This window comes from Apostichopus japonicus, chromosome 8 (genome assembly GCF_037975245.1).
Source record: "Apostichopus japonicus isolate 1M-3 chromosome 8, ASM3797524v1, whole genome shotgun sequence".
NCBI lineage: Eukaryota > Metazoa > Echinodermata > Holothuroidea > Aspidochirotida > Stichopodidae > Apostichopus > Apostichopus japonicus.
In genome coordinates, this window is record NC_092568.1 from 10,555,789 (window position 1) to 10,583,685 (window position 27,897).

Genomic DNA, 27,897 nt, shown 5'->3' on the forward strand with positions numbered 1-27,897 from the left:
AAGATTTTATTTACATTACATGAAAATGAAAGGCTTACGGGCAAGATTTAACTCGATAAAGATTCATGCCAGAGACTCTGTGATACTTACGTGCCATCTGCAACCAGAGGGTTTATGTCTTGATGATAAACCATGACTAGAACCTCCTGTTCATCTTGAAAAGGAGAAGGGAAAAAGAAAATTGTCTGATGATATTTAAAAAAGCCATTTATTTTATGTAAATTCAATTTACAGTATCACTGTTGGGTACAATGGGGCCTTCTCGTTTTGTTTTCGCTTCAATCGCTACAATTCCAGAGCCTGACTTTGATAGCCGTTCGAGATGTTAGTCACATATAAGTTTACAAATATATATAAATTTATATGCATGTACTAAACTAATTGAGTTCCATTTGGTCAAATTTACCAACTCAAGGAGTATAAAGAGCCTGCATGGCATGATTTACATGGACCGTTATCCAATAAATTATAGTGAACGATGCCCGAAAAATGTTAACTAACAAATGAAGCAGTGAACAACTAACACAAACACCTTTAAATCAACCTTACTGAAGTTTATATCATAACTTTTCCAAAATGGAAATTATATATATATTTTCATTTTTTTTGGAGGGGGTTGATAGAATTAATGGCATTTATACATGCAGTGACTCCAATGGTCCTGCAATGATTGAGTGCCTGAGCTGTCTAGCCACAGATAGGGTGGCTCATTTTCACTTTCATTTCATATTAGACAATGATATATACACCTGGTATATTGAACTGGTCAATCTGGCCAGTGCTTAAATAGCCGATTAATTCTTTAACCATAAGCTTCCAATGTTCTGGTCGACCCTGTGCATCAGATTACAGAATGCATGTTTAAATCTGAGAACTTCAAGACTGTGTATAAAGATGTCAAACGTTGCAGTAATTTCAACAAAATTTTGAGCTTTTTCCTTTTTCTCTGGGGGGTGGGGTGGGGGTGATCGTGGAGACTACTCAGTATAATCAACAGAAAAGATCTGCAAAGTCTTTTAATACAAAGCTTAACTGGGTTGACGCCAACTGACGACGTACTTAACGCAATAATGCAACTTTGCCAGGGTTCATTTACCACAAAGAGACATCCCCATGGGTGATTTTTTTTCTTTCTTCCTGAACCTACAATTCTACAATATTTCCAACAAGTGTGCCTAATTTAAAACCTGCTGCAAATTATAAATAGAACCTGACATTGAATCAGTCACATCCTAGTAAACCATCCTTCCCTTTAAATAAACCAACCAATAACAACAAACATGCTCACAGCCAGCTGCTTGTCTGCTGGATTTGACTGTACCCTTCCCCCCCCCCCCCCCCCCCAGCCCACACCTTTTTTTAGAGCTATAGCAATCTTTTAGAAAATGCATGTAGCATGCAATAGCTCTCTTCCTCCAAAAAAAAAAAAAAAAAACAGACAAAGGTTACATAATTAAGTAACCAAATATCAGTGAGTTCTTCAATAATAAAATCAATTTCATTACATTTAGTTGTACAATGTAGCAGACTAGTGTATAAAGCCATTTACATTATTACATTTACATTATTTGCTCTATAATATATGAGGACATCCATGCGACAATTTCAATGGATGACAAATTTATAACACAAGATTAATTCTAATATATCTGTAGACTGTTAAGTTACAATGCTAACAGTTCAAGCTACATTTTTTGATTGCACTTCTTAATATTTTGTTGTTGTTGTTGTTGAGAAGTAGTGACCCTTTAAACATCTGAGGCTAGTAAATCAAAGTGGCTGGACTACTTAGTCTACATCATAGATTATTAAGCTCAGTTTTTTAGATGCAACACAATTAAAACTCAACGTGAGAACATAACACATTTCGTTTGGTCTCAAATGACATGTTTTACAATGTGTTTACAAATTTGTCAAGGACTAATATGGTGCACGTTTGTTAAAAAAGAGTGCTGTGTTGCTTTAATGAAAAGTTACTTAAAATGAATATGCCTTGGTTAAGGTATTAGCATTTTTCAAGTAATTGATTAACAATAATTAAGGCCTGCATGCACCAAAGGAAGTACTCATCATTGTCAATCTAGCTTTAAAGAAGCATTCCAGAGATTGATTATAGCATACCTTAAAGGGGAATATCTTGTGAACTGTGATAGAATTCAATTTTTAATATTTCATTGGTTTCTTTGGGACCATATAACATATTACATAAATGACACAAATCCTGCCTAAAGTATTCCTTTAAACAGACAACTCAAGAGCTATCACTTTTCAAGTTATAATAAGCATGCACGTAAGAAAGTGATGGGAAAAAAAAAGAAAAAAAAATTACTAACCTCCTATGAAATTTTCAGCTGGTATGGTCACTATAATATTGGTCTGTGGGAGTGGAATGACTTTATCGAAATCTTTGTGATCTTCGCTGAATGTGACATAGCTCAAATCTGAGGAGACAAAAAACATGACACAGTAGATACCAGCTGGGTTGGCGGAGAGCGTACATAAATTTTTTGAGTAAAGATACTCCCTAGATCGCCGGAAATTACCCTTTCCAGGCCTTGCTAATTTGCAGATAAACGAAGAATAAATAGGTGTCATCTCCAACAAAATGTGACAAATGTCAATAGGTAGATGAGAGTGCAATAAAAAAGTCAATAATCGCGAATAAGTAAAAAGTAGTATAAAGCTGAGAAGGGCGCCAGCAGTCCATTTGAGTCCGTCAGGGGGGGTATCTGCCCCCCCCCCGGACTGTATGGACGCTCCGCCACTGTTGGAGAACTTACATATGGAACTCGTGGTGATGGTCTCGTTTGCGATGTCACTATAAAAGTAGACCCCACTGAGGGTATCCTCCATTCCCTCAACCAGTTCGTTTACTTGGACCAACTCGGCAACCCCTTCGTCCTGCAGGTGAGGAAATAATCAAAAAGAAGGTCCATTATCGGTTAATAGTGTTCTGATCCTATGACCAGCATTGTTTTTTTTTCTTTGTTTATTGTTGTTGTTAAAATGAACACTTCTCTAATTATGTGTTTCTTGAGATATTTGGAAACACAATTCAGTAATGCAGTCTCACGAATCGGTTGCTGTCTTTCCTTGTTGTTTGCCTCTGTTTTTGTTTTTTGAATGGGACTGCACCAGTTTCAATTATAGGCCTAAGTATAGCATAAAAGCCAAAGAGAGTAGAAATAAATCAAAATTCTAATTTCAATAATTGCATTATAAATATTGAAAAAACTGTCTAGGCAATATAATCTGTAGAATCAAATGGCATGTTAAACTAATAACTAGCACCACTGTTTGTTGTTATCAAACAAATATAGCAGGTTGTTGTTTGATATCAATAGATAGTCCACCCTTAGTATATCATTCTAAAAAGCTACTGTCATGTAACACTACTGTTTGTAGCAGCTATTAACCAAATGCAGGCTTTCATTATCGATATATGAAGTGCCATTTCCCAGAAATCACTAACAATTAAGCTGTTAACACACTTGTGGCAATGTTTATTTGCTGCTACTATTAAATAAACATAACTTATTGCTGTGCTTTAGCCAACTGTAACCATGGACAACATTTGTTGCTTCTATTATTTAGCATGTGGTGGTATGTGTACAAAAAACATCTATTATGCTATTCTTGAACATTACATGTTGTAAAATCAATATTTATGCAAACCATACAAATTGACTTACTTCGGAGGCGGTTTCAACGATGAAGTTTCCAATTTCTATGAAGGCCTGGACAGAAGAAAATGTGTTGTAAAATAAGTTATTAATATTATAGTTCCATATATGAGTATCAATTTGATCATTTTGAAAAACAATTAATTTTAATGTCGGTCAGTGTCGGTCACAAATGGTCAAATAATGGTCATGTGAGCTGCAACTTCAACAACTCTAGATTTTACTACCAACCCCGAATATATATATTCTGTTAAGCGCTTAGTTTGATTTCTTTCGCAAATGGAAACTACATGGAAATTTCATGGAATATACTGCAAACTTATGTCTGAAAACACATCTCATATTTATCATAGCATCTAGATCACACACAAAAAAAAAAACTTTTTATGCCAATTGGAAATTATAACCAAGGATAGGAAATACTGCAAAATGATGTCTCATATATAACATCTCATAATTATTTATCATCTGAATTTTTTCCCTGATATTTATGGGGAAAAATTTTTTTCTTACAAAACTTTTCCTGCTTTTTAGTGACAAGGTTTTCAGGCAGCTTTTGCACTAAATTTACATGTGAATGCAAATGCATCAACACAAATGCATCAATGCAAATGCATCAACACTTTTGCAAAAACACTGTGCCAATCAGAAGCCACAGTACAAAGCTTGGAAACAGTGTAATCAGGGATCGCACCTCCATATCATTCAATTAAACCCAGAGAAGAGAGCTTTTATAAGCATACATACAGTACATACTAAGGGGATCACTGCACATTAACCACTGGATAACTGAACTGGGTCGAGCACAGAGAATACAATCTAGCCATAAGTTTCTCTACTCTTTTCAAGTTTGTTTATAACATTCCTATTCATTTTTCCATTGTTCCATATATGCAGTAAGATAGGTATGTAAAAAAAAAAGAAGATATATACATAAATAAATAATTAAAAATAAATAATTAATCAAAATATTCTCTGAAATTCCTTCCCTGTCGCTTTCTGGGGTTCTATCAAATGAAATTAAGGGTGTGATCATGCATGCAGGTAGCACGTAATAGTTGAGGCACAGCTGCTGTGGCATCGATTCTGACTGGCCCCTCCCCACAGCAAAGAAATCATGGCTATAAATCTTAACTCGATCTATTCAAGTTTATAGTTTATACAATATTTTCCCCAGTCGGTTGTAGGTTAGTCGTTCATCTACTACTGGAAAGACTCCATCAGAAAATAAAAAATAAAAAATTAAAAAATTAAAAAAATCAGAAATGTAACCGTCAATATTCTCAGAGAAATATTTAAAAATGTTTTCATTTGCCTTGCGGTTATTCTGCTGGGTGGCCTCGTCCAGGGTGCTGTCGTTGAGCAATCCCTGTGAGGCACTCAGTCTCAGAATGTTGGTCAGGTTGGCTATATCTTCCGAGTGAAGAAGATCATCCGCGCTCGTGGCGTTGCCGATATCCTGTAGGATGTCAGAAGCTTCAGCAGGCTCTGCATCCGCCAGCTGTTGTAAAACCGACATTAAAAGCACGGGGTAAAGATGAGTGAGGTTTATGGAAGATGATTCGGGAACGCAGTCCCTTTAACCTTAATTATTTTTCCTTTTTTTCTTTTTTCCAACAATCTGTAAGGCGATCCATTTAATATGCACTTTCTACATTTATAGATGTTCTGGTATGGTCGTATGTAGCTGAATGATCATTTCAGGAATAATCCGGTGGCTAAATTTGATTGTTTTAATAATTAAATTTAATTATTAAAAAATCAGGCTTAAGCCTCATTATGCATTCAATCTCAAAGGTATAAAGAACTATTTTTATTACCTGTACTATTATTACCTGTATTATTATTATTATTATTAGTATTATTATTATTATTGCAAAGTAAATAACTACAAGCACGGGTCAAAATTTTGACAGGAAATTACATCGCTACAATTAATGTGATTAGTATATTACACGATAATAGTACCACCAAAGATGGCCAAGTTTCGGAATCGGTAAAGTTGGTGTCTTAATGGAATGCATAATGTCGGCTTTTTTAAAATCTGACTAGGATTTTCTTTTTTCCGCATTTTTACATGTACTCGTGTCAAAACTCTCTAAACTAAAAGCAGTTTGCATCGCAAGGATGTAGATTGGGTGATATTTTTAATGAAGAAACCGGCAACCATAGAGTGAAATGATGTCATTTCATTAACCATACCAGTGTAGCCATCAATATATATATTTATAACCAGGGAACATGAAAATGCTGCAAGGTTCCAATTCCAGTTTTTAAGATGCCAATTAAATAATAATAATCATAATAACTGAGCCATCTGACACTTAGACCAGAAAAATCTGACAGGTGATTACTAATTACTGTGGACTTATAAATGCATACCGTTTCTAATTTCTTGTCTACGTCGTAATCTCCCTTTGGCGCTAAAGTAGTAGCAATAGTTGAAAAAGCAGTTTCTGGAAAAAAAACAAATGAGAGAAAACTTCTGTCAAAATTTGTTGGCTGCTGTGCTGTTTCTCTCCTGACACAACTTATAGCCAGATACCAAAATGTTGTAGAAAACCATTTTCTCTCTCTCTCAAAAAAATTCATAATTATCAGCACTTATTTAAACACCACATAAACAAGTCTGAAGTTGTGTGTGTTCTTGGACTTAGTATTTCAATGTACATCTGTAGGCAAGGGCATAGGAAACGGGGGGGGGGGGGGGGGGCTGGGGGGGGGGGGGCGCCAGCCCCCAGTGAATAATATGGAGGGGCCGAAGTATCATTCCGCCCCCCCCCCCGCTTCGCAAGTCAGAAAACCCCTTTTTCATTTCCAAATGAGAAAAAAATCTCATTTGGAGGCTCACCAAATTGCATCTACTGTAAGGCCAGGTGAAAATGCAAAAGTTTGTACAAAATGGAGTGGGTGTTGAAGTGTGCTACATTGCACTAAATTGCATCTGAGGCCACCTGGAAATGCCAAAAAATTCCAAAGGGGAGGGAGACACCTCCTCCCCTTCACCCCTCCCCCAGGCTGGCCATCAGTCTTCAGCCCCCCACTCAAAAGTACCTTCCTACCCCACTGTCTGTAGGCATGACACATTTACGGAATTCCAATGCAAGCTGGTGTAAAGCAAGTCGTAGCGGGTTTACCGGTCAGTTGTGGCGTCTTTGGCTTACTTACGTTTAGATGCAGCTCCCGGTTATTTCAAACATAGATAGCAGCAGTCTATTGTCTTTTGTATTGTACTGTTTGTCCTTTGTTGTATTAATTGAGATCTTGCAATTATCCCTTTGAAATGTAGTAATTTTTTAGCAAGTGAAAGATACTATGGAACTCTTAAGTTAAAAGGAGGGGAATAAAAAGGAGTAACAATTTTGCAAGAACCTAGCTATATAGGCAATTAAGAGCTGGCTACAAAACAATAACTTTGGCAGTTCATCTTTCTTTATGCAAAATATGAAGGCACCGTATTGCAGTATAGTTTGCTGGCCCTTTAAAGGGTGTGAAGGCTCGCGCAAAAAGAAACGTCTTATGCCGGTAATCTGACCTAGTTTCGAATGAGGTGTAACAGAAGTGTTAGACTGCACCACCATCGATAACAGAAAATACACACACAGCTTGCTACCGTCGGTAATTAGACACTAGTGTACAGTCAGCTCATACAGCTGCGGTCAATACCCACACAGAGCATAAACGATACAGCGACGGACATCTCAGGTCCAGCTAAAGATAACAAGGTATCACGTTTCATTACTGTCTGCTTTTGTAGCGACACGAACAAAACGTCACTTGCAAGCAACAGAAAGTTAACTTTTTCAGATGGCGGCACACGGTTTGGGGCGAGTCTTCAATGCCTTTAAAATAAGGCCTTATATACAGTACAGCAGTAGGATCAAGTAGTCTATACCCTGCACCACCTTGCTCAATATAGAAATTACATTGACATTTTGGTTCTCCATGGTTCTCCCGTGGCTCTTTTCTGTGACCAGTTTTTTTCTTCTTCTTTTTTGGGGGGGTGGGGGATTTTACTTATTTTCATTGGCAATCAACTTAAATGGAAACCTCTGAGCCAGAGCAAAAAAACTATAAATACCTTGAGTGGTGAAGTCAAGTTGACAACTGCTGTTGAAAGGCTGAACACGGAGAGCAATGAGTTCCGACATGTTTAAAACTCTGTCCCACATAGCAACTTGATCGACTTCAACACCTTTACAACCATGGGGATTATTGAGCGAAACGGAAACTGCTGCCTTGTCTTTATCATCAAATGTATCCTCTCCAAACGGACTGTCATCGCAAATTGGTACTCCAGCACTGCCTGATAAATCTTCGAGATAGACACCATTTTCAGATACGCAGACGTTTGCTGTTGGGATAGAGACAAATAATACCCAGACATAGGTCAGTATACAGTACTCACATACGTGTGCAAAAGGTACGTAGAAGATCATCAGACAATTCATTTTTCTTTCCTTTTTTTTTTATCTTTTCTCAAATCCTAAATACTATGGGAGCTGACAGTCAGGCGCGTAGCCAGGAATTTGCCAAGGGAGGGGCGAAAATGTAGGCAAATTATCAGAGCCGTAGATACGGCATTGCAAACAATCTAAGCGTAGCGCCACCATGGTTTGGCGCGAAGGGTACAAGAAAATTTTGGCTGAAAATGCCTCCCAGATCGCTGGAAATGGCACTTCCCAGGCCAAGTTGTAAGTTGCATCTTAGCATTTTCTCTTTTGAAATTACTAGCGATATCATAAAAACATTAAAAAAAAATATGCTCAAGGGGGGGCGGCTGCCCCCTTTGCCCCCCCCTTGGCTACGCGCCTGCTGACAGTATGTATACTCTTCTGTTCCACCACAATCGATGGAACACTTTGGCCAGCGATGGCACATTCTTGGCGGGAAATTTGAATCGGAGTGAGATTCTAAAACACACTGGTCGTATTTGGCAAATACACATCTTTAATTTTTAATTTGAGCAATTGTATGCATTTAACATGAAACATTCTACACAGAAATCAGATTTGTGTGGAATATGGAAGGAATGGGGATGGGAGTGGGAGATTAGGCATTTGGAGAAAAAAAGAAAGAAAAAAAAAATACAAGGAATATGGGTTATATAAATGTTGGTTGTTTTTCAGCAATATGAGCTAGTATCATTCAAATGACTGCAACCCACAGATTAGTTAGCAAAAGTTAAATATATGTAAAACCACAAAGGAAATTGAATACAATATACACAATTTCAAGTACAATTACTGGAACCCACTAATATGACTCATGCTGTCATTTCAAGCTGGTGATTAAGAGAGGAAAATTATTTAAATGTCTGAATTGCAATTAAGGGGTGGGTATAGGCAAGACTTTCCTATGTGGTCCACTACTGAATAGAGAATGGCGGAAGTGATTGAATCACCATCACTACTCGGCAAGTTGTAAGTACTGGTTCTCAAAGGTTGCAATGATAAAATAGTGAACCCTACTGTAGTATATGACAGAAAATCACTTTGGAAATGTCAATTGCAATCTTTAAGGTTAAATACATGCGTCCTGTATGTATACATATATGGTGATCACATTCTTTACGGATTCGACAGCCTGCGTATTAAGTATAATCATCAATAATTTAGTTTCTAACGCTACTCACAGTATAATTAAAGCCAAACCTATGTCTGAAAGGTTTTATTACTGTGTATAATTAAGGTGTTATCATGTCATTATTAAAGTTACATACATTACATCCTTACCATACACTTAATATTCTGCAGTATGTACTGTACAATGAAGTTACGTACGTTACATCATTACCATACACTTATTATTCTGTAGTTTGTACTGTACAATGTAGTTATGCACGTTACATCATTACCATACGCTTACTTTTCTGCAGTATGTACTGTACAATTAAGTTACTCGGTTACATCCTTACCGTAAACTGACTTTGTTGCAGCATGTACTGTACAATGAAGTTACATACATTACATCATTACCATACACTTACTATTCTGCAGTTTATTATGTTTAATAAAGTTACATACATTACAACATTACCATACACTTATTATTCTGCAGTATGTAATATACAATGAAATTATGCATGTTACATCCTTACCATACACTTCCTATTCTGCAGTATGTACTGTACAATTAAGTTTAATATGTACGTTACATCCTTACATGTACACTGAGTATGTTGCAGTATGTACTGTACAATGAAGTTACGTACATTACATCCTTACCAAACAATTACTTTTCTGCAGTATGTACTGTGCAATTAAGTTGAGTAAATAACATCATCACCGTACACTTATTATGATGCTTACTTTGATTTATAGTGATGGAGATCATGTTCCAGTCCCATGTTTTGTCTAGCTCAAGCAGCAGACTACGGTCTGATCCATGAATAAGACGATACTCATCCATGTCTTGGTTTGTAGTATAATTCTGTTAACAATAACAAGACAGTTATAAAAACCATGTTATTCACTGATACTGCACGGTAACATTAATTAACACTGTAAAGCTAGCATTTCAATCATCATTATAACAAGACTATCAATACAATCATTGTAGAAGACATGTAGTCTGATAATAATTTCTATTTATTCCTGCAAAGAAAAAGAGATTTCCTTGTAATTTTGGTGTTATCATGCATTCGTGTCATCACGGGTAATTAATGTACACAGTACATAAATGCATATTTCAAGAAATGACACCTCACAAACATACTGAATGCAACAGCATACTTTAATATTGACAGCTATGGTTTATCAACCTAGTTGAAAACAATTCATAGGTCCAAATTAATCATGTTTTAATGACCAGACAGTCCCTGGATTTTTACGTGCCGTGCCCAGATTATAAAAGTCCCCGGAAAATTCCCTGGACGTGTACTGTCCCGAGAATATCCTTGAATTGGTAGAAAGCTTAGAAGTCTGAATAATTTCAATTTTTCCTGTTTGCATGACCTTCCATGAGCAGAAACAACTCAAACAGAAGTTGTGGTTGATTGCAAATTCAAACTTAAAGCAACCCAGATCTTTACAATAATTACATTGCCTGTAATTCAAATCATAATAAGACTTCCAGTTACGTAGTTCTTGGGCATTAGATACAATTTTATGGACAAAATATGTTTTTCAAACTGAGGTGTTTTACTCTGGGACATTTGACGACCATCCTTGATGCATTATAAGCTAACCACAACCAAATCCAACTCTTCTTTAAAGATGAATTTAGGCACCAAATTAAGTTTTTAGGCCTTTAATTAGAAAACACTGCTTAATAAACAGTTCAGGGTTGTAACTTTGCACCAGTTTTAAACATCTAAGGCTCATCATTAAAAGTGGCTGGACTACTTATTCCAACACAAAGGCCACATGAAGTTAAAGGCTTATATGCAGTTATAAAATAAAACTCTTTGGGAAACATTGACCGTAGAGTAGTTTCAAGGCCACAAATAACATGTTTACAGTATTACAAATCGGTCAACTTGTGCATATGGTGTCTATTGCTAACCAATGCACTATCAAGCTGTGCTGTTCTTTTAAAGTTAAAAGAACATAATTTGGTTGCATTTTTATGATTAATAATTTACAATGGGTTGACATTAATTACATTGAGAACTGTGTGAGGAGTCGAAGTCACCATCAATTACCCTTAAAAGGAGCATTGCAGAGGTATATGGAATAATAAATGTCTTGAAAACTGGACCAGCCTTAGAGCTGTTATCAGCTCTACAAGGTTTGTATTCCTTATTGGATTATGACATCAAGGCTAAACTGGAAGAGCTTCCTAAAGTCAGCAAACTGGGCATTACTATTAGTAATATTACTATAGGCCTAGCTATAGCCTAGGTACAGTACTTAAAGGGTGTGAAGAATCGCGCAAAAAGAAACGTAAATCTAATGCTGGTAATTTGACCTAGTTTCAAATGAGGTGTAACAGAAGTGCTAAACACCACCATCAATCCCAGAAAATACACACACAGCTTGCTACCATCGGTAATTAGACACTAGTGTACAATCAGTACATACAGCTGCGGTCAATACCCACAGCACAGTTTACAAACGAAACAGCGATGGACATATATCAGGTCCAGCTAAAGATAACAAGGTATCACGTTTCATTACTGTCTGCATTTTGTAGCAACACGAACAAAACGTCACTTGCAAGCAACAGAAAGTTAACTTTTTCAGATGGCCGCACACGGTTTGGGGCGAGTCTTCAATGCCTTTAACTAGCTGACCCTAGATGTCAATGTGAGGGGGGGGAGGGTGAAGAACATGAGTATCGTGTTATCTGAATGATTTCATGGAAAAGATATGGTCACCTTCCATTACATAACCCATGATTTAACATATGCATACCACAACTGTAAATAAATAAATTGTATGAGTAAGCTGATCAAGCCTAACCTACCATAGTACTAGTGTGTTTGAGTACTTAGGCCTTAGCACTAGTATCAGACTACTATAGACCAGTAGTAGTACAAGGCTAACACTAGATCGATCGATTTTTGCACAGCTTTTAACTATTATTACGCTGGCCTAAGTTAGGATTTTGGCAGTGCCCTTACTGCTGTATTTAGGGCTAGGCCTACGGAAAGTCATCGCTGTGGCTCTGTGATTTAAAAAATCTTTTATATACAATATAGCAGTTGGAGACTGATTCACTAACCTTACTAAGTTCGAATTTCTGACCATTGAGCTCCACTGTGCCTATACTACAGTTCCGATTGCCAGGGTTATCAAACTTCCGGACCCAGAGAGATACAGAAATGCCGGCAGTAATGTCAGCAGTACCGTTTACTCTGACATTCGAACCACTGGAGTTGAATTTCATGGAATTGTTACCATCAGCCCAAGGAATGCCTGGTGGATGATTAACAAATAATATTATGACGAATGACAACAACAAATAATAAACCTCTTTAACCGAGTTCATCAAGGTTGTAGTTATTTACCCGATCGTCGGTTGAACTGAAGTATGGCATTCTTGCTTACTCCAAATTGGAGGCTGCTATGTATCCAATCTAAACATTCAGTTATTTTTTTTTTCAAACACTTCCACGGAGTTGCATATCTCATCGCAAGCAAACACTGATTTCAAATGAACAAACGTATTATTAGTTACGCAATCTTGCAAAAAGTACCGCTGGACATTTCCATTACACACACCTGTGAAGGTTCTTCGTCAATTCAATGTGTCCCCTTGGAGTTGAAGCAAAAGCAATACAATAATAAAGATTTTCACTCAGTTTGACCTTTGACCTCTGATCTTTGGTGGGGGGGGGGGGGGGGCTGCGAGAAACAAGGGTTCACTCGGGGTATACCTTCCAAACCAAGTTGGAAGAATCGACACGGCCGTTTATGAGGAGTTTGGACACAAAATTGGACACACACACGACGGCACAATGACACGCACACACACGGGACGGTACCATTTCACCCCTCCCTCACTCATGGCGCAGAAAGCTGCGATTATGCCGCAGTTGCATACACGGATGTTCTTCTTAATAATTAGGTGGTTCCACATACGAAGTTTGAAATGTTTCCAATTTTGACTCTAATTGTTATTCTGATTGCAATGTTCGACCACAAATTACTTTTGACCACAATATAGTGTCGTTGAACTCTATCATGTGTACCTAAATATCAAGTATGAAACTTTAATGCAAGCTTTCCTTTTGAAGTTATTGCATTTGCACAAATTACAGGATCTTTACTTCTGTTGGCCTCAAGTTACCTTTGATCTCCACAGGAAATACTTTATTTCTTGTACTCAAAGATTCGAATCCTCATAACAAAAATACAACACATCCAAAACATTTATGTAGTTAAGGTATTTGTAGCTACATTTTTCAGATATTGACCTATTTTGACCTGAAGTGACCTTTGACCTCCACAGAGAACAGTAGGATTATTGTAATCAGTATGGTGGTCAAAATACCAAGTATCAAATCCATGCACGCTTTAGTTTTTGAGTAATTGTGTTTATAAAATTTTTAAGACTTTGAAATGTCATGACTTCAAATGACCTAGCTTCGACCTTCACGAATTTCATTTGGTTTTTTTTACTCTTAGCTACTGGACCTATATACCAAAGTATGAAGTGCACACAAACTTTACTTTTGCAGTTACCGTGTTTACAGATTACAATGTTTTCAGGCTTTGAACTTCTGTTGACCTCAAGTGACCTCCACCAATTTCAGAAGGCATCTTTTACTACGATATGTTTTGTACATAATAATTTTAAGTATCAGGGAACGTATTATTGATCCTTATCTTTAAACAGGACTGAATCTCTTAATAGGACGGATTCTAAAGTTAAGTGTGGAGATATGAAATCACTGATGTGGAATCTGGCGGTTACCCCCCCCCCCCTCCATCCCCACCTTCACCAGTTATACAAAGCAGCATATTGATCAACAAACTGCAGTCTTTTTAATTCAAATTTTTGCCAAAACTGTTAAAATTTAACTGGGTTTTTAATATTTATTAAAATTTTTACTGAATTTTATTAATTGCAATTAACTCACCCAAATGTTGTATTATATCTGAGCAATTTTCTTCAGAAGTAACTTGTAGCGTGTATTTCCAAGGTAAATTAAGTTTGGTGGTAACGTTATCCTGGTCCTCCATATCCAAGTGAAACAAAGCTCCATTGTAAAGTTCATCTGTAACAAGAAAATTATTACTAAGTGTTTTAGAAAATATAATGATCAAGACAAACAAACACACACAACTTGGTTTTATTTATAACCAAACATATAGTCCTGTATATATTTCTAGCTATGTCAGCAGCTTTAACCCGTTCCTTCCCTCCTCCTCCTCCTCCTCCTCCTCCTCCTCCTCCTCCTCCTCCTCCTCCTCCCTCCCTCCCTCCATACATCCTTCCCTCCCTCCCTCCCTCCATGCCTCCATCCCCGCCCTCTGATTTCGTCTATACTTTAGCTGTTAATGTGTAGTTTTAATTTCATGGAAATGCGACGCTTTTGTTGAAATATTACTTTCCTCTGTGGATAACTGATTGAAACATTATTAAAGGCATTGAAGACTCGCCCAAACAGCGTGACGCGCTCTGTAAAAGTTAACTTTCCGTTGCTTGCAAGTGAAGTTTTCTGCTTGCGATCGCTACAAAATGCAGACAGTAATGAAACGTGATACCTTGTTATCTTTAGCTGGACCTGCGATGTCCATCGCTTTATCGTTTGCACACTGTGCTGTGGGTATTGACCGCAGCTGTATGTACTGACCGTACACAAGTGTCTAATTACCGAATATAGCAAGCTGTGTGCGTATTTTCTGGGATCGATGGTGGTGTCTAACACTTCTGTTACACCTCATTCGAAACTAGGTCAGATTACCGGCATTAGACTTTCCTTTTTGCGCGAGTCTTCACACCCTCTTAAGAACTACAGAAAACATTTTCAGTTGATGACATCACTCATATCTGCTGTTGCCAGATACATTTATAGAATAGGACTATCACCAAATTATAAAATAAATAAAAAAAAGTCACATCTTCGCGATACGAAACGCTATGACGATGTGGTTTTGACCTAAAGGTGGAGCAAATCTTGCTGTAAAGCAGTTATCTTTAGCCACCAGCATATTTTGGCAAAGTCAATAGAAAATGTACTTAAATATTGTCGGCTATGTAACTGTGTGTACTTGCACACCAAGTTGCACCAAATTGCGACACTGAACAAATCATCAGCAGAGACTTCGATTGTATTCAAAGTTGACTAGTGACTACCAAATTCCCCATTTTTTTTTTTTTTAAATTTTATTTGGCATTCTCTAGTCTGCAGGGATGCCCCAACGGTATTATATCGTCTCAGTTCCAGTAACGGAGACGAGGAGAGGAAGAAGAGGAGAGAGTAGGGGGGAGATGCAGGCGCGTAGCGAGGAATTTGCTAAGGGAAGGGCGAACATATAGGCCAATTATCAGAGCCGTAGATTCGGCATTGGAAACAATCTAAGTGTAGCGCTAAGCGTAAAAGAACATTTTGGCCGAAAATACCTCCCAGATCGCTGGAAATGGCACTTCCCAGACAATGCAAGCTGCATCTAAGCATTTTCTATTTTGAAATTACTAGCGATATCATAAAAACGTACAAAAAATGCTCAAGGGGAGGGCGGTCGCCCCCTTCGCCCCCCTTTGGTTACACGCCTGGGAAGATGAGCGGGAGAAAAGAGGAGGGGGACTAGAGGGAGGGGGTAGAGAGCAGCAGAAGAGAAAGTCATGTATTGAGTATAGAGGGAAAAGAAGAGAGCAAGAAGGGAAGTTCTAGTAACGGAGAAGACGACATGGAGCAGAGGAAGGAAGAGGAGACGATAGGTTGAAGATGAGGAGAGTAAGATGAGGAGAGGATGAAAGAGGAACCTTGGGATAAGGGGGAGAAGCAGAGTGAAGGATAGAGAATAGAGCAGAAGGGGAGGGTGAATGAGACGAAGATGGGAACTGGAAGAAGAGAGAAGGAGAGGATTAGGGAGAAAGGCAGGGGAAAGGAGGGGAAGAGCTGTGGGCAGGGACGTAACCAGAGGCAGCAGTGGGAGCAACTGCTCCCTCCCTTTCAGTGTCGAAATTTTTTTTTAAACTATTATTTTTTTTTTTTTTTGGCATGATTTTTTGTCAGTGCTTTTTTGATCTTGAATACTCGTCAGCTCCGTTAACTCGATTATAATCGTAGTAACATTCAGGCCTACTGATTCAGCTACTTAGTTTGGCAGATGCTATTAGCTAAATTTAGCATATAGCCTATTACAAGACTACAGTTGGCCACTGCGTAATAAAACAAAATGTAGCCTACCTAACCGCATGGAGTGTCACGAACCGTATGCACAACGACGTCGACAACGTGCGTTCTCATCCTTTCTATGATTCGTCTTAAGTTGTTGCACGAACAGCATGTTATGAAGTTAAGCTAGCAATCTTACGTGATAAGCACTCCCTATAAATAATTATTACACTGCTAATACACTGCGATAACTTTGCTTTTAGGCCTCTGCACATCTGGCTGTCTTACAAAATATGAAAGTTTATTGTCCATCAGTTAAGTTCGTCAAATGTATTAAAGTCCAGACATTGGACAATAAACAATAATCATCCTACTGGAAAATTGTAAAAGAGCACTAAGTTTGTCTTTCTGATATAGGCCTAATATGTAAAAGAACATGTAAAAAAATTCAAACAGGAAACACAATCTGCTGATAATATGATATCATATGATAATGATGAAACTGGCAAAATATTGCACCAGATCGCAGCTATAAGGACCTTCAATTGTTCACAAATTTCTCAATGGGGAGGGGACACTCATATGACTAACGAAGAGAAAGTGCAAAATTCAATTGGTGAACGAAATCTTAGACTAACATTTGCATGAAATCCGAAAGGTTGACAGAAAACCCGCAATCTATATTAAAGTTTACGTTATTTACCTCAATAACATCGAGTATAGCGAAAAGCGAAAACTATCACTTTTAAATGGAGCCTATCATTGATTGCAGTCTACGATTCCTCATGCAGTATAAATCATTCAATGCTATTTCCGCTTTCTTTCCCCTCCCTTTTTCTGTGTTGTCTATCTCTCTACCCTCCCCCCTCTCCCCCGCCTTCACCCACCACTCTCTCTCTCTTTCTATTTCTCCCCCCCTCCCCCCCCGCCGCTCAACCCACCTCTCTCTCTATCTCTCTCTTTAACACATTTGGCAGTGTTCTATCAAACCCGATGTTCAAATTCCATAAGTATGTTTCTTTAATCCTTATTGAGTTCTGCCCAGTTTGACACTCAGTGATTATGGAACATCTTAACAGTTTGCGACATAAGTTAGACATGAAGTGGTCTGATAACCCTCTGACTATACACTAACCTAATGAATTCTCTGATACCACAGACGGGGGGGGGGGGGGGGGTCCGTTGCCGCATTGCCGTGTATGTACCATATATATGTCAGAAGCATCAAAACTTGATCGTGTAAATACCTCAACCCCCCCCCCCACCCCAGGGCCCACCCTCCCACAGCCCGTCATCGTAATTAAACTAAGACAATAGAAACAATCAGTCAATACAACAAAAATTGAAATACAAACTGTAATTGATTTGCTGCGATTCGTTAAAAGCCTCTTCAATGCTTTGGTAGGTCTGTGAGAAAAAGGAAAAGAGAGAGAGAGAAAAAATGGAATTATAAGATTGCTGTTCTATCAAATTAGAGGTGATCACGTGTCAGGTTTGTTTACACAATCTGTTAGATTATAATAATGTATCATGGCAAACGGTCACGTGACTTGATGGATCTGACGTCATTAAACTATTCATGAAATTCCTTTCTAAACCGTTTCTTATCTCTATTCTATTCTATGCTATTCTGTGCTATTCTATGCTATGCTATTCTAGTCTATTCTATTCTGTGCTAGTCTATGCTATTCTAGTCTATTCTATGCTATTCTATGCTATTCTATGCTATGCTATTCTATGCTATTCTATGCTATTCTGTGCTATTCTAGTCTATGCTATTCTGTGCTATTCTAGTCTATGCTATTCTGTGCTATTCTAGTCTATGCTATTCTGTGCTATTCTAGTCTATGCTATTCTGTGCTATTCTAGTCTATGCTATTCTGTGCTATTCTAGTCTATGCTATTCTGTGCTATTCTAGTCTATGCTATTCTGTGCTATTCTAGTCTATGCTATTCTGTGCTATTCTAGTCTATGCTATTCTGTGCTATTCTAGTCTATGCTATTCTGTGCTATTCTAGTCTATGCTATTCTGTGCTATTCTAGTCTATGCTATTCTGTGCTATTCTAGTCTATGCTATTCTGTGCTATTCTAGTCTATGCTATTCTGTGCTATTCTAGTCTATGCTATTCTGTGCTATTCTAGTCTATGCTATTCTGTGCTATTCTAGTCTATGCTATTCTGTGCTATTCTAGTCTATGCTATTCTGTGCTAGTCTAGTCTATGCTATTCTGTGCTATTCTAGTCTATGCTATTCTGTGCTAGTCTAGTCTATGCTATTCTGTGCTAGTCTATGCTATTCTATTCTATGCTAGTCTATGCTATTCTATTCTATGCTATTCTATGCTGTTCTATGCTGTTCTATGCTGTTCTATTCTATGCTATTCTATGCTATTCTATGCTATTCTATGCTATTCTATGCTATGCTATGCTATTCTATGCTATGCTATGCTATGCTATTCTATGCTATGCTATGCTATTCTATTCTATGCTATACTATTCTATTCTATTCTATTGTTTGTGTAAAAATGAGAGGATATGACGTTTCGATCCTATATAGCAGGATCTTTCTCTGGTAGTATAATCATTTATCATTAATTAATTAGTTCTCTCATTAAATGTCGGAATATCGTTATCCTAACAACACTATACGTATAAACTTACCCGCTATAGCAGAAATAAAAAACAATATTCTAGTTAAATGAACCCAATTATATACAAGAGGATTTTATGAAAGATCGGATCCGGGACATTTATGAAGGAGGGGGTACGACACCATAGGCCTCAGAGCTTTCTCTCTCGAAGAAAAAGGTATATATACAAGTTTCTAGAAGTCAAATGGTACATTCTGGGGCACACTTAGACTATGAAATGTATTTGAATTATACGGTTACTCATAGACTTCGCTTCCTTTAAGTGACGTCATCAACATTGTTTCGTCGAGGTTTTAAAAGAAATTGTTGTTTTTGTTGTACAGAGCTACAGTTTATAGTGATGTCATTGGTTCATATTTTAAAGGAAACGAGAACTTCCTTTTATCGCAACGATTTATCAAAACATGCAGTGCATAATCATAATTTATTTGTGAAAACTTGTCGCTATGAGAAATTTCCCTCAATCCGAATTGACCATAACCTTCTGTTGAGAGTATATTCGCATTCTTTGTTGCATGTTATTCATCAATAAAAATCTAGTGAAAACAAAACAAATAATTGATTATCCAAAGTATCCCAATTGTTGAATTATATTGCTGACATTCACTCAACCCCTTTCTTTATTAATTGATGATGTTTGGATTTTTGGATCAAATGGAAACCATCCTACAAATGTCTGCTTTCCTCAATCAAACTATTGCTATACAAGAATCATTTCAATTGGTCGGGCGAACAACTGTTTCGATGTTTACTCTCAGCAATAGCATCCACGACAACCAATACATAATATATAACCTCATAGACAGGGTGGTTACTAGCCACGTAACTTCATTTTTTTTGAGTTGAAAGAAAGGTAATCTCCCCACTCCCCCCCCCCCAACCGCCCACCCACACCCTACACCCATCCATCATATTAACATAATGTAATCATACATATATACATACAAATATATATATATATATATATAATAATAATATATATAATAATATATATAAAAAATTATATATAATATATATATATATTTATATGTGTGATTATATTTATATTTATATATATATAAATATATATATATATATATATATATTTATATTTATATACATATATGTGATTATATATATATATTTATATATATATATATGTGATTATATATATATATATATATATATATATATACATATATGTGATTATATATATATATATATAGATAGATATAGAAATATGTATATTAAATGGGATATAAATCGTCCCGTATCACGTGACCTTGCTTGTTTCCTGTTTCAGAGTATCTCCATGGGTACTGTTTATCTGACGTTAGACCTTCAGATAACTGAAGAGCTGATAGGTCATGTTTTGGTTGAGTTATCATAGAATATATAAATGGATTTATAATTAGTCCTGCACCTAGGAACCGCCGTGTTCTTCAAGTTACCCTTTAAGCGGCATTTCCGAGACTAAGTATATTTGGAATGTGAATATTTTAATTACCGGAGCTGTCATAGAAACGTTTTCTTTTTTTTGGACCATAACACTAATTATCAAAGGCTACAAATATGCCTAAAGTCATCATTTTACAGAAATGTTTAGGCAGAATGTTCAGGCAGAATGTTCTTTTTGATATGTCAAAATCCAAGGTGTAAAAGAGAAAAATATATGAATGCGAGTATAATGCCGTTTCTTTGGCTTTTCTGGTTTGACATCGCATATTCAGTGCAGACCTATAGTTTGTTAATGTTCACCAATCACCCATATTGTGCTAATTTTTCTTCTCTTTTTTATGTACACTTTAATAATTCAGCCAAAACATATTCTGTGAACTTCCCATAAACAACAGTGCACGTTTTAATGGCAGTCAACACCATTTATAATCCTTGAGTAGTCAACATTTCATTGGAGGGCCCATTAACGTCTTCTGATTTTCTATTGACTTGTGTGTTGCCAAGGAGTTAATAAAATGTGTGGTTAGACTAAGCACACCGAGAACTGATGTTTTATTGAAGGTTCATTTTTTGCAAACTTAAAATGGTATAGTGATATAACATGTACTATTTGGTAACAGTGTTTTGTCGTGGTCTAAAGCACATATATAAAAAATAATTTGGTGTCTCAAGTCATCCATTAATGATTTCAATCATATGCGTCCAATAGGAGCCCAATTTGATTTGGGGGGGGGGGGGTGTAACGACTTGCCCGAAAAATGTAAGCAAAATTTTCGTTCCCGAAAAATGTAAGCAAAATTTTCGTTCAACATGTTAATGTGCATATCATATAGGCATGCATCGGATGCCAATAACATACAATCATTTGCGGTGTTATTACCCTTCCATATTGCTTATAATGATTGGGCAAGTCGTAACAATAATAATGATAATAATAATATCAGTTTAACCATTGAAAAACACATTGCAAATTATTTTTCTTGCAGTAGGTGCCCGAAAAGTTCTAATCATATTGCCCGAATTTTCACACAAAAATGCTGGTGTGCTGGGGGGGGCAGCCCCCACCCCCCCCCCCCCCGCCTCCTCCTACGCCTATGATGGCAATCATGGATCGATGTGAATGCTGAATATGAAAGACAACTTCTTTGGCTGCCAAATATACTGACTTGTACAGAAACTATGTCATTCGTTGTTCGTTGTAATAATGCCATGCACAGATTAATCTAGAGAGAATCAGACATACTATTTAAAAACTAAACAAAACGCAGACAGACAGACACACAATTCAAACACCTCTTATAGCATGGAACCTTTATCGCCGCTATATTGCTTACTTTTGTAATAAAATGTATAGTTTCACTTGTAAACAGCTATAATGTATTACTTTACTGCCCCTCCACCCCCCCCCCCTCCCTCCCCTTACCCGGTAGAACAAAACGGAAGAAGCAAAAACAAAGAAAGCAAACAAAAACAAAGACAACGGAAAGAAACAACGAAAAAGAAAGCTCATATATGGGGAGCATACGTATAGTGTTCTGTGAGTTACACGGGGACATACCGTATGGTATGTTGACGGAAGTTGACGGGGATATCTGGCGAGAATGCTGGTCGGAAAGTCAGCAATTTCTAATCAGCAGGTGTGAATCAAGGGTGTGTGTGTGAGGAGGAGTGGGGGGGGGGTGGGCTGGATTGTTGTTCACACCTTCTTGAAACCTCACCCAAAATTTAAAAAAGCAGAGTTAAAACACAACTTTACGCTTAGACCTAACTGAACTAATGCATAGCCTCAGCATGCATCGTCTAAAATTTCATTTCTTTACGGGGACCCATAGACACCCTTGCATGGCAGACGGTTTGTAACTAAGAGGAAATCGCCACATTCGGCACCGTCACCCTAGCGCACCCCCACCCCCCCCCCCACCCGGGCACCTATAGGACCCAGCGGTGCATCGTTCCCGAGATGGTTATAAGCGGTAGGTCAATTCGCCCTTGGGATTTATCATATTTACATTAAAAGGCCTATATGTTAACTGTTGAATGAAGTTCAATTATGCTGTTTTAAAGTTCACAACCCCCCCCCCCTCCCCGCCAACGTGTTAATGTACAAATACGGCTGTGTCCTGACAACCGTCGCTCGGACCCGATAGAAAATAATTTCTCAATAATATCGCTATATACGCCCCCCCCCCCATCGCCATTTTGACGCACAGTGGCTAGTTATGGATTCTACCAATTGGTTATACCTCCATTTATATGCGTTGAATTCGTCATTGAAAGGTGCAACAACTTGTTTCTAAGGTATACCGGTGTAAAGTCGATTTTGAACGGGATCATGACTTCATTCACTTGTTATTGCAAAATCCATTAACAATACAAACCAGAAGCAGGAAAGACGATACCGAACAGGGGGGGGGGGGTGGGGAGGAGAGAGGTGTGGGACACATTCATACATATCTGAAGCGACGTCTTGGGTATAGGCGTTGCCACTATCTGACGTTACTTTATGTGGGTGTGTGGCTTTTGCGCAAGGAACGAGGCCTATTTTTCTCTCTATTTCTTTTTTTTTTTTTAAGTTGTTCGAGTTTGGTCCTCGTATCGGTTAATCAAGAAATAGCTAGAAATATAGCTTAGATCAAGGGCGTAGGAACCGGGGGGCTGGGGGCGCCAGCCCCCCAGCGAAAAATGTGGAGGGGCGGAAGTATCATTCCGCCCCCCCCCCCCCGCTTCGCAAGTCAGAAAACCCCTTTTTCATTTCCAAATGAGAAAAAAAATCTCATTTGGAGCACCAAATTGCATCTAAGGCCAGGTGAAAATACAAAATTAAGTTTACAAAACGGAGTGGGTGTTGAAGTATGCTATATTGCACCAAATTGCATCTGAGGCCACCTGGAAATGCAAAAAATTCCAAAGGGGAGGGGGACACCCCCTCCCCTTAGACCCATCCCCCGGGCCGGCCATCGATCTTCAGTCCCCCCACCCACTCAAAAGTACCTTCCTACGCCACTGGCTTAGATTCATAAACAGGCCGCGGTATGAATTCTAATTTTGATCTTGGTGCACATCCGGGTTCTTGCTCTTCTACTTTGGTCTAAACAGAGCTGCATTCAGTATCAGCCTCTCCTTTTAGTATAAGCTATAGAATACTCAGAGTTCTTTTCTATTTTTCGAAATTTGACTCCTAACTGCATTATAAATTGCACAAGATGGTATCGTCTGTTTGACTATACAGGTGCATACCGCAGTTATCAAAAAGCTTTGCATTGACAAAGGATAATCTTTCAGATTTAAGGTAAAAGATGATTAGTAAAATTTAAAAAATAAATAAAAAATATGATAACTCACAGACTATATATTAGCAGCGCTCGGGGATATGATATTAGCTCTCTTATCGCTTGCTGTAATGTCGAGTTTGATTATACTTATAATCTGACTTCATGTATAGAGTTTTGGTGGAGTAAATAAGCTACCAGGGCCGGATTTAGGGATGGGCAACGTGGGACGTTGCCTATGGGCCTCCACAACAAGGGGCCTCCACATATTTCATGAAAAAAAATATAAGGAAAATGTAGGCTGACACGTATCATCAATCAAAATCATATTGCGCGCATTTTATGTCATCTACATATACGCAAGCCATATTCAATTGTATCTCTTTGTGGATGTTAGAAACAGCTAAATGGTTGAATATGTACTGTACTAAATCCATGTTATGATTGATCATGATTGCTAATTTGTACTAAGAGATGTGGTAGCAACCTGTTAATTTGTACTGAGAGAGGTGGTAGCAACCTGTTAATTTGTACTGAGAGATGTGGTAGCAACCTGTTCATTTGTATACTGAAAATTGGGCAGGCAAACAGGCTTACATACCGTAATGAAAATTCTTGAACATAAATTTACTTCAAAAATCACAATCACAATAATCCCTTAATTATTCAAAAAAAATCCAAAGGGGAAGGAGACACCCCTCCCCTTAAACCCCTCCCCCAGGACGGCGATCACTGGTGTGCTGTGGGCCTCCATTACTGAAGGTTGCCCACGGGCCTCCACGTGTCTAAATACGAACCTGCAAGTTACCCACTTTTCCTAAATTAAAAAGTACCCTTTTGTTGAGAAACTTTAATTTGAGAACTACAAAGACAAAACGAAAACATCTAAAAGTTGCCGTTTAAAACTAAAATTAAAAGATACTTCAAATACTGATATCTGTGATATACAGAAAACACATGGGATCCATTTTGTCGGGAAGGTTTTAGGTAGCCATTTGGTTTTACCCCGTCGATCAACGTTACATCTCCCACTGCAAATCGAGGTTTGACTGCAATCAGCAGTATTGTTGAATAACCCCAAAAATGCCCATTTTCAAAAATACGAAATGCCCCTGTTTGGCAGGAAATTGTTCATGTTTTTTGTTGGCATTATTGTAATTAAAAGAGTTTCCTCTCGTTGAAAAATGTATAATTAAAGTGTAATTAAAGTCTGACCTCTAAAACACAAAGGGGGAAAAGGTAACGTAAAATTCAAATACTGGAATTTGTGATACGGAATGTAAAGATGATCCATTTTGTCAGAAAGTTTTTTGGTCACATTTTTGTTTGCAGCCCTCATTCAAAGTCATTTTTCATACTCTTCCGTAGGGTATGTTCCTCCAGCCCCCCCCCCCCCTCTCCCGCGCCGCTGCTGGTTTCGTTATGACACATTTGTACTTAGAAGTTAAAAGTTGGAAAATTTCTCTCAGAATTGTGCCATAGGCCGATATTGTATTTTTCTTTTTTAAATTTAAAGCTTTTTCACTTTGAGAATTATTCTGACAAAATACAAAACGCAGATAAAACCAAGGCGTGGAATATTTACCGGCATATGGTAAAATATAGTCTAATATAACGGTTTGAGATTTCAATATATCGAAATGTATACCTTCGCTTTAGGGTTGCACGACTTGAATTTTTTATTGTTCTTGAATTTTTGACCCCCCCCCCCAAAAAAAAGTATACGTTTTTGCACTTTTACTCAGACCATGGGGCACTAGATGCGTTAACACTATGATGTGAACTCATGTCGCAGTAGGATACCTTCTCATATGCCCATATGCTAAGGACAATTCCCCCCCCCCCCCCCCATGTTTCCAATAGAGCAAACTGACTTGACTGCCTTATCATTCAAAAACGCACATTGTTATGCAATTATATCTTCTTAAATGGAAAATTAAAATTCAAACCTTTCTCATATATTTTGGTTTATATCTCATTTTTGTAAGTCTTTTGTTTTGTTTTTGTGTGGAAATTATAACCTCTGATTTAGGGAGAGATGAACAAAAACAAATATATAGTTTTGATACCATTCTCCTCCGTGTAATGTCCCCAATTCAAAGGTATTATATACATAACATATATACATATACTACTATATGGGATTTATCTATATAGATCCAAATTTATGCGGTCCCAGTGCAATTTAGGTCGAATGGAGGTTAAATGATGAAGGGAATTGCTGCGGGTACTTTCAAATAAAATTCGGAATACTTAATAAAAAAATAAAATATAATTAAAATATAAAAAAAACAGGCTGTCCTTATAATAAATTGTCTGCCAAAATTATTTCAATTTGAAACTATAAAGTGAAAAACACTGGTTACTAAACAAACAAAACATACCGCTTCGACAACAGAGTGTCCACACAAAAGTGTTGATACGACGACCAAAAACGCCCAAAAGAAGGGCGCCATGTTGATCTCGACACCAGCTCGTAGATATTGACTCCCACCGAGTGTTTCTCCTACTCCATCCAAGGTAGAATCCTTTACATCCCCCACTCATGAAATGGAGAAAAAAAATTCTCTTCAAAATGGACACGACCACAACGCACACCCCAAAGAGAGAGAAGATGTTTCTTTCCTTCCTTCCTGTGATCACAAGAGAATATGCACTTGATAATTAATTGCTCGCTCGTATACGTTGACGCAGACTGCAGTGATAAAAAAAAAATAATCAACTTCATACGATGAAGAAAAAACACAAAAAAACCACGACAGTTATTATCTTTTGTGTACTGTTCTGTTATTGTATATCAACGGTATCACTTTCAAAAGACGGTGACGTCAGAACTTGTTGAACTCATATCTGATATTGCTTCTCTCTATGCATACACAATCATATTTTCAGAGACGTCCATTATTGCAAATTATTGTGTAAGAGATTTATTTCTTCCACTCAAGATCCTGCCAAAGCTTGATTAGTAATATATTCATTAATTTTTTTTTTACCATGGAATCGTGCACAAAAGACCCTTTCTTCCCTTTTCATGTCCTCCCCCCCCCTCCCCAAGTATATATATATATATACATTGCAATTAATATTTCGTTGCTTGCTTCTGCCGCATCTTATACTTGTTTAGATGTTTTATTATATTTTATCGATCGCTCCACTAACAAAAGGCTTCTTGAAACGACTGATATATTGGTAATTTAAAGATACGTGATCGATTGGGAATACTTAAAGAAGATAAGACACGGGAAGAAAAAAAGAAAGACGTTTTCATCAAAGGCAAAATGAGATCGAAATCAAGATGGAGTTATATAATTTATAAATTAAGATTGTATACAAGTGGATGTCGTCGTTATACCCTGTGTATCGCGTTTAACATGAACCCAACTCACTCCACGCCGCCACTGTCAAGTCATAAATAGGGGTGAGGTGTAGGCCCTATACGTATATAGCACTTATATTCAGATAGTCGAAACCACTTCAGTTGCAGGAATAATTGCGTCTATGCAAGCCCGTCGGTCGCACATACGTCACTTCCTGTCAAATTTGCATTACGTGATATGGCTGCAGTGAAAACGCTGCGTATAATGTTGAGTAGTGAATATTGCACGTGTGTGTGTACATGCACAAAAATGGGTTCAACAAGTTTTCGCGAACATCTTAAAATTAAAACAAACTAACAGTTGTATAGTGTTGTAACTGACAGTCCACTGCACACAACTCATATATTGGAACATGTTGCATTTCAATTATGTTGTTCACAAACCCGTAACGCCCTGTAATATTTCCGGGTGTGTCGCCCTGGTAACATTACCATTATGTCAAATGGCTGGAGTGAAAAACAGTGCATAGTGTGGAGTGTGTATACGAAGTGGTTCAACAAGTATTCGCGAAGGTTTATAATTACAAACAATCTAACAGTTGCATCATAATGTAACTGCCAGTCCATTTATAAATAAAAAAAACTGCTGTATTGGTATATGTTGCATTTCAATTATGTTGGTCGCACGCCGTTCACGCCCTATAAATTTTCCATATCGTCACGTGGCTGGAGTAAAAACACTTTCTAGTGTGGAGCGAATTGCGCGCGCGTGTGTACAAGAAATGGTTCAACAAGTGTTTGCGAAG

General features: G+C 37.6%; 1 protein-coding gene across 1 annotated transcript in view; it reads right to left on the reverse strand.

The window, feature by feature from the left end:
* The window catches only part of LOC139972123 (uncharacterized), a 47,245-nt gene extending 20,806 nt beyond the window's left edge, over nucleotides 1-26,439 (reverse strand). The window contains exons 1-12 of the mRNA XM_071979070.1: nucleotides 26,160-26,439; nucleotides 17,772-17,823; nucleotides 14,212-14,349; nucleotides 12,351-12,544; nucleotides 9,995-10,115; nucleotides 7,765-8,037; nucleotides 6,066-6,139; nucleotides 4,999-5,184; nucleotides 3,693-3,737; nucleotides 2,781-2,901; nucleotides 2,334-2,441; nucleotides 91-154 (exon numbers count right to left, since the gene is read on the reverse strand). Of these exons, the coding sequence (XP_071835171.1) occupies nucleotides 91-154; nucleotides 2,334-2,441; nucleotides 2,781-2,901; nucleotides 3,693-3,737; nucleotides 4,999-5,184; nucleotides 6,066-6,139; nucleotides 7,765-8,037; nucleotides 9,995-10,115; nucleotides 12,351-12,544; nucleotides 14,212-14,349; nucleotides 17,772-17,823; nucleotides 26,160-26,231 (1,448 nt within the window). The 5' untranslated portion in view covers nucleotides 26,232-26,439. The remainder of the gene's footprint in view (nucleotides 1-90; nucleotides 155-2,333; nucleotides 2,442-2,780; nucleotides 2,902-3,692; nucleotides 3,738-4,998; nucleotides 5,185-6,065; nucleotides 6,140-7,764; nucleotides 8,038-9,994; nucleotides 10,116-12,350; nucleotides 12,545-14,211; nucleotides 14,350-17,771; nucleotides 17,824-26,159) is intronic.
* Nucleotides 26,440-27,897: the final 1,458 nt, after the last annotated feature.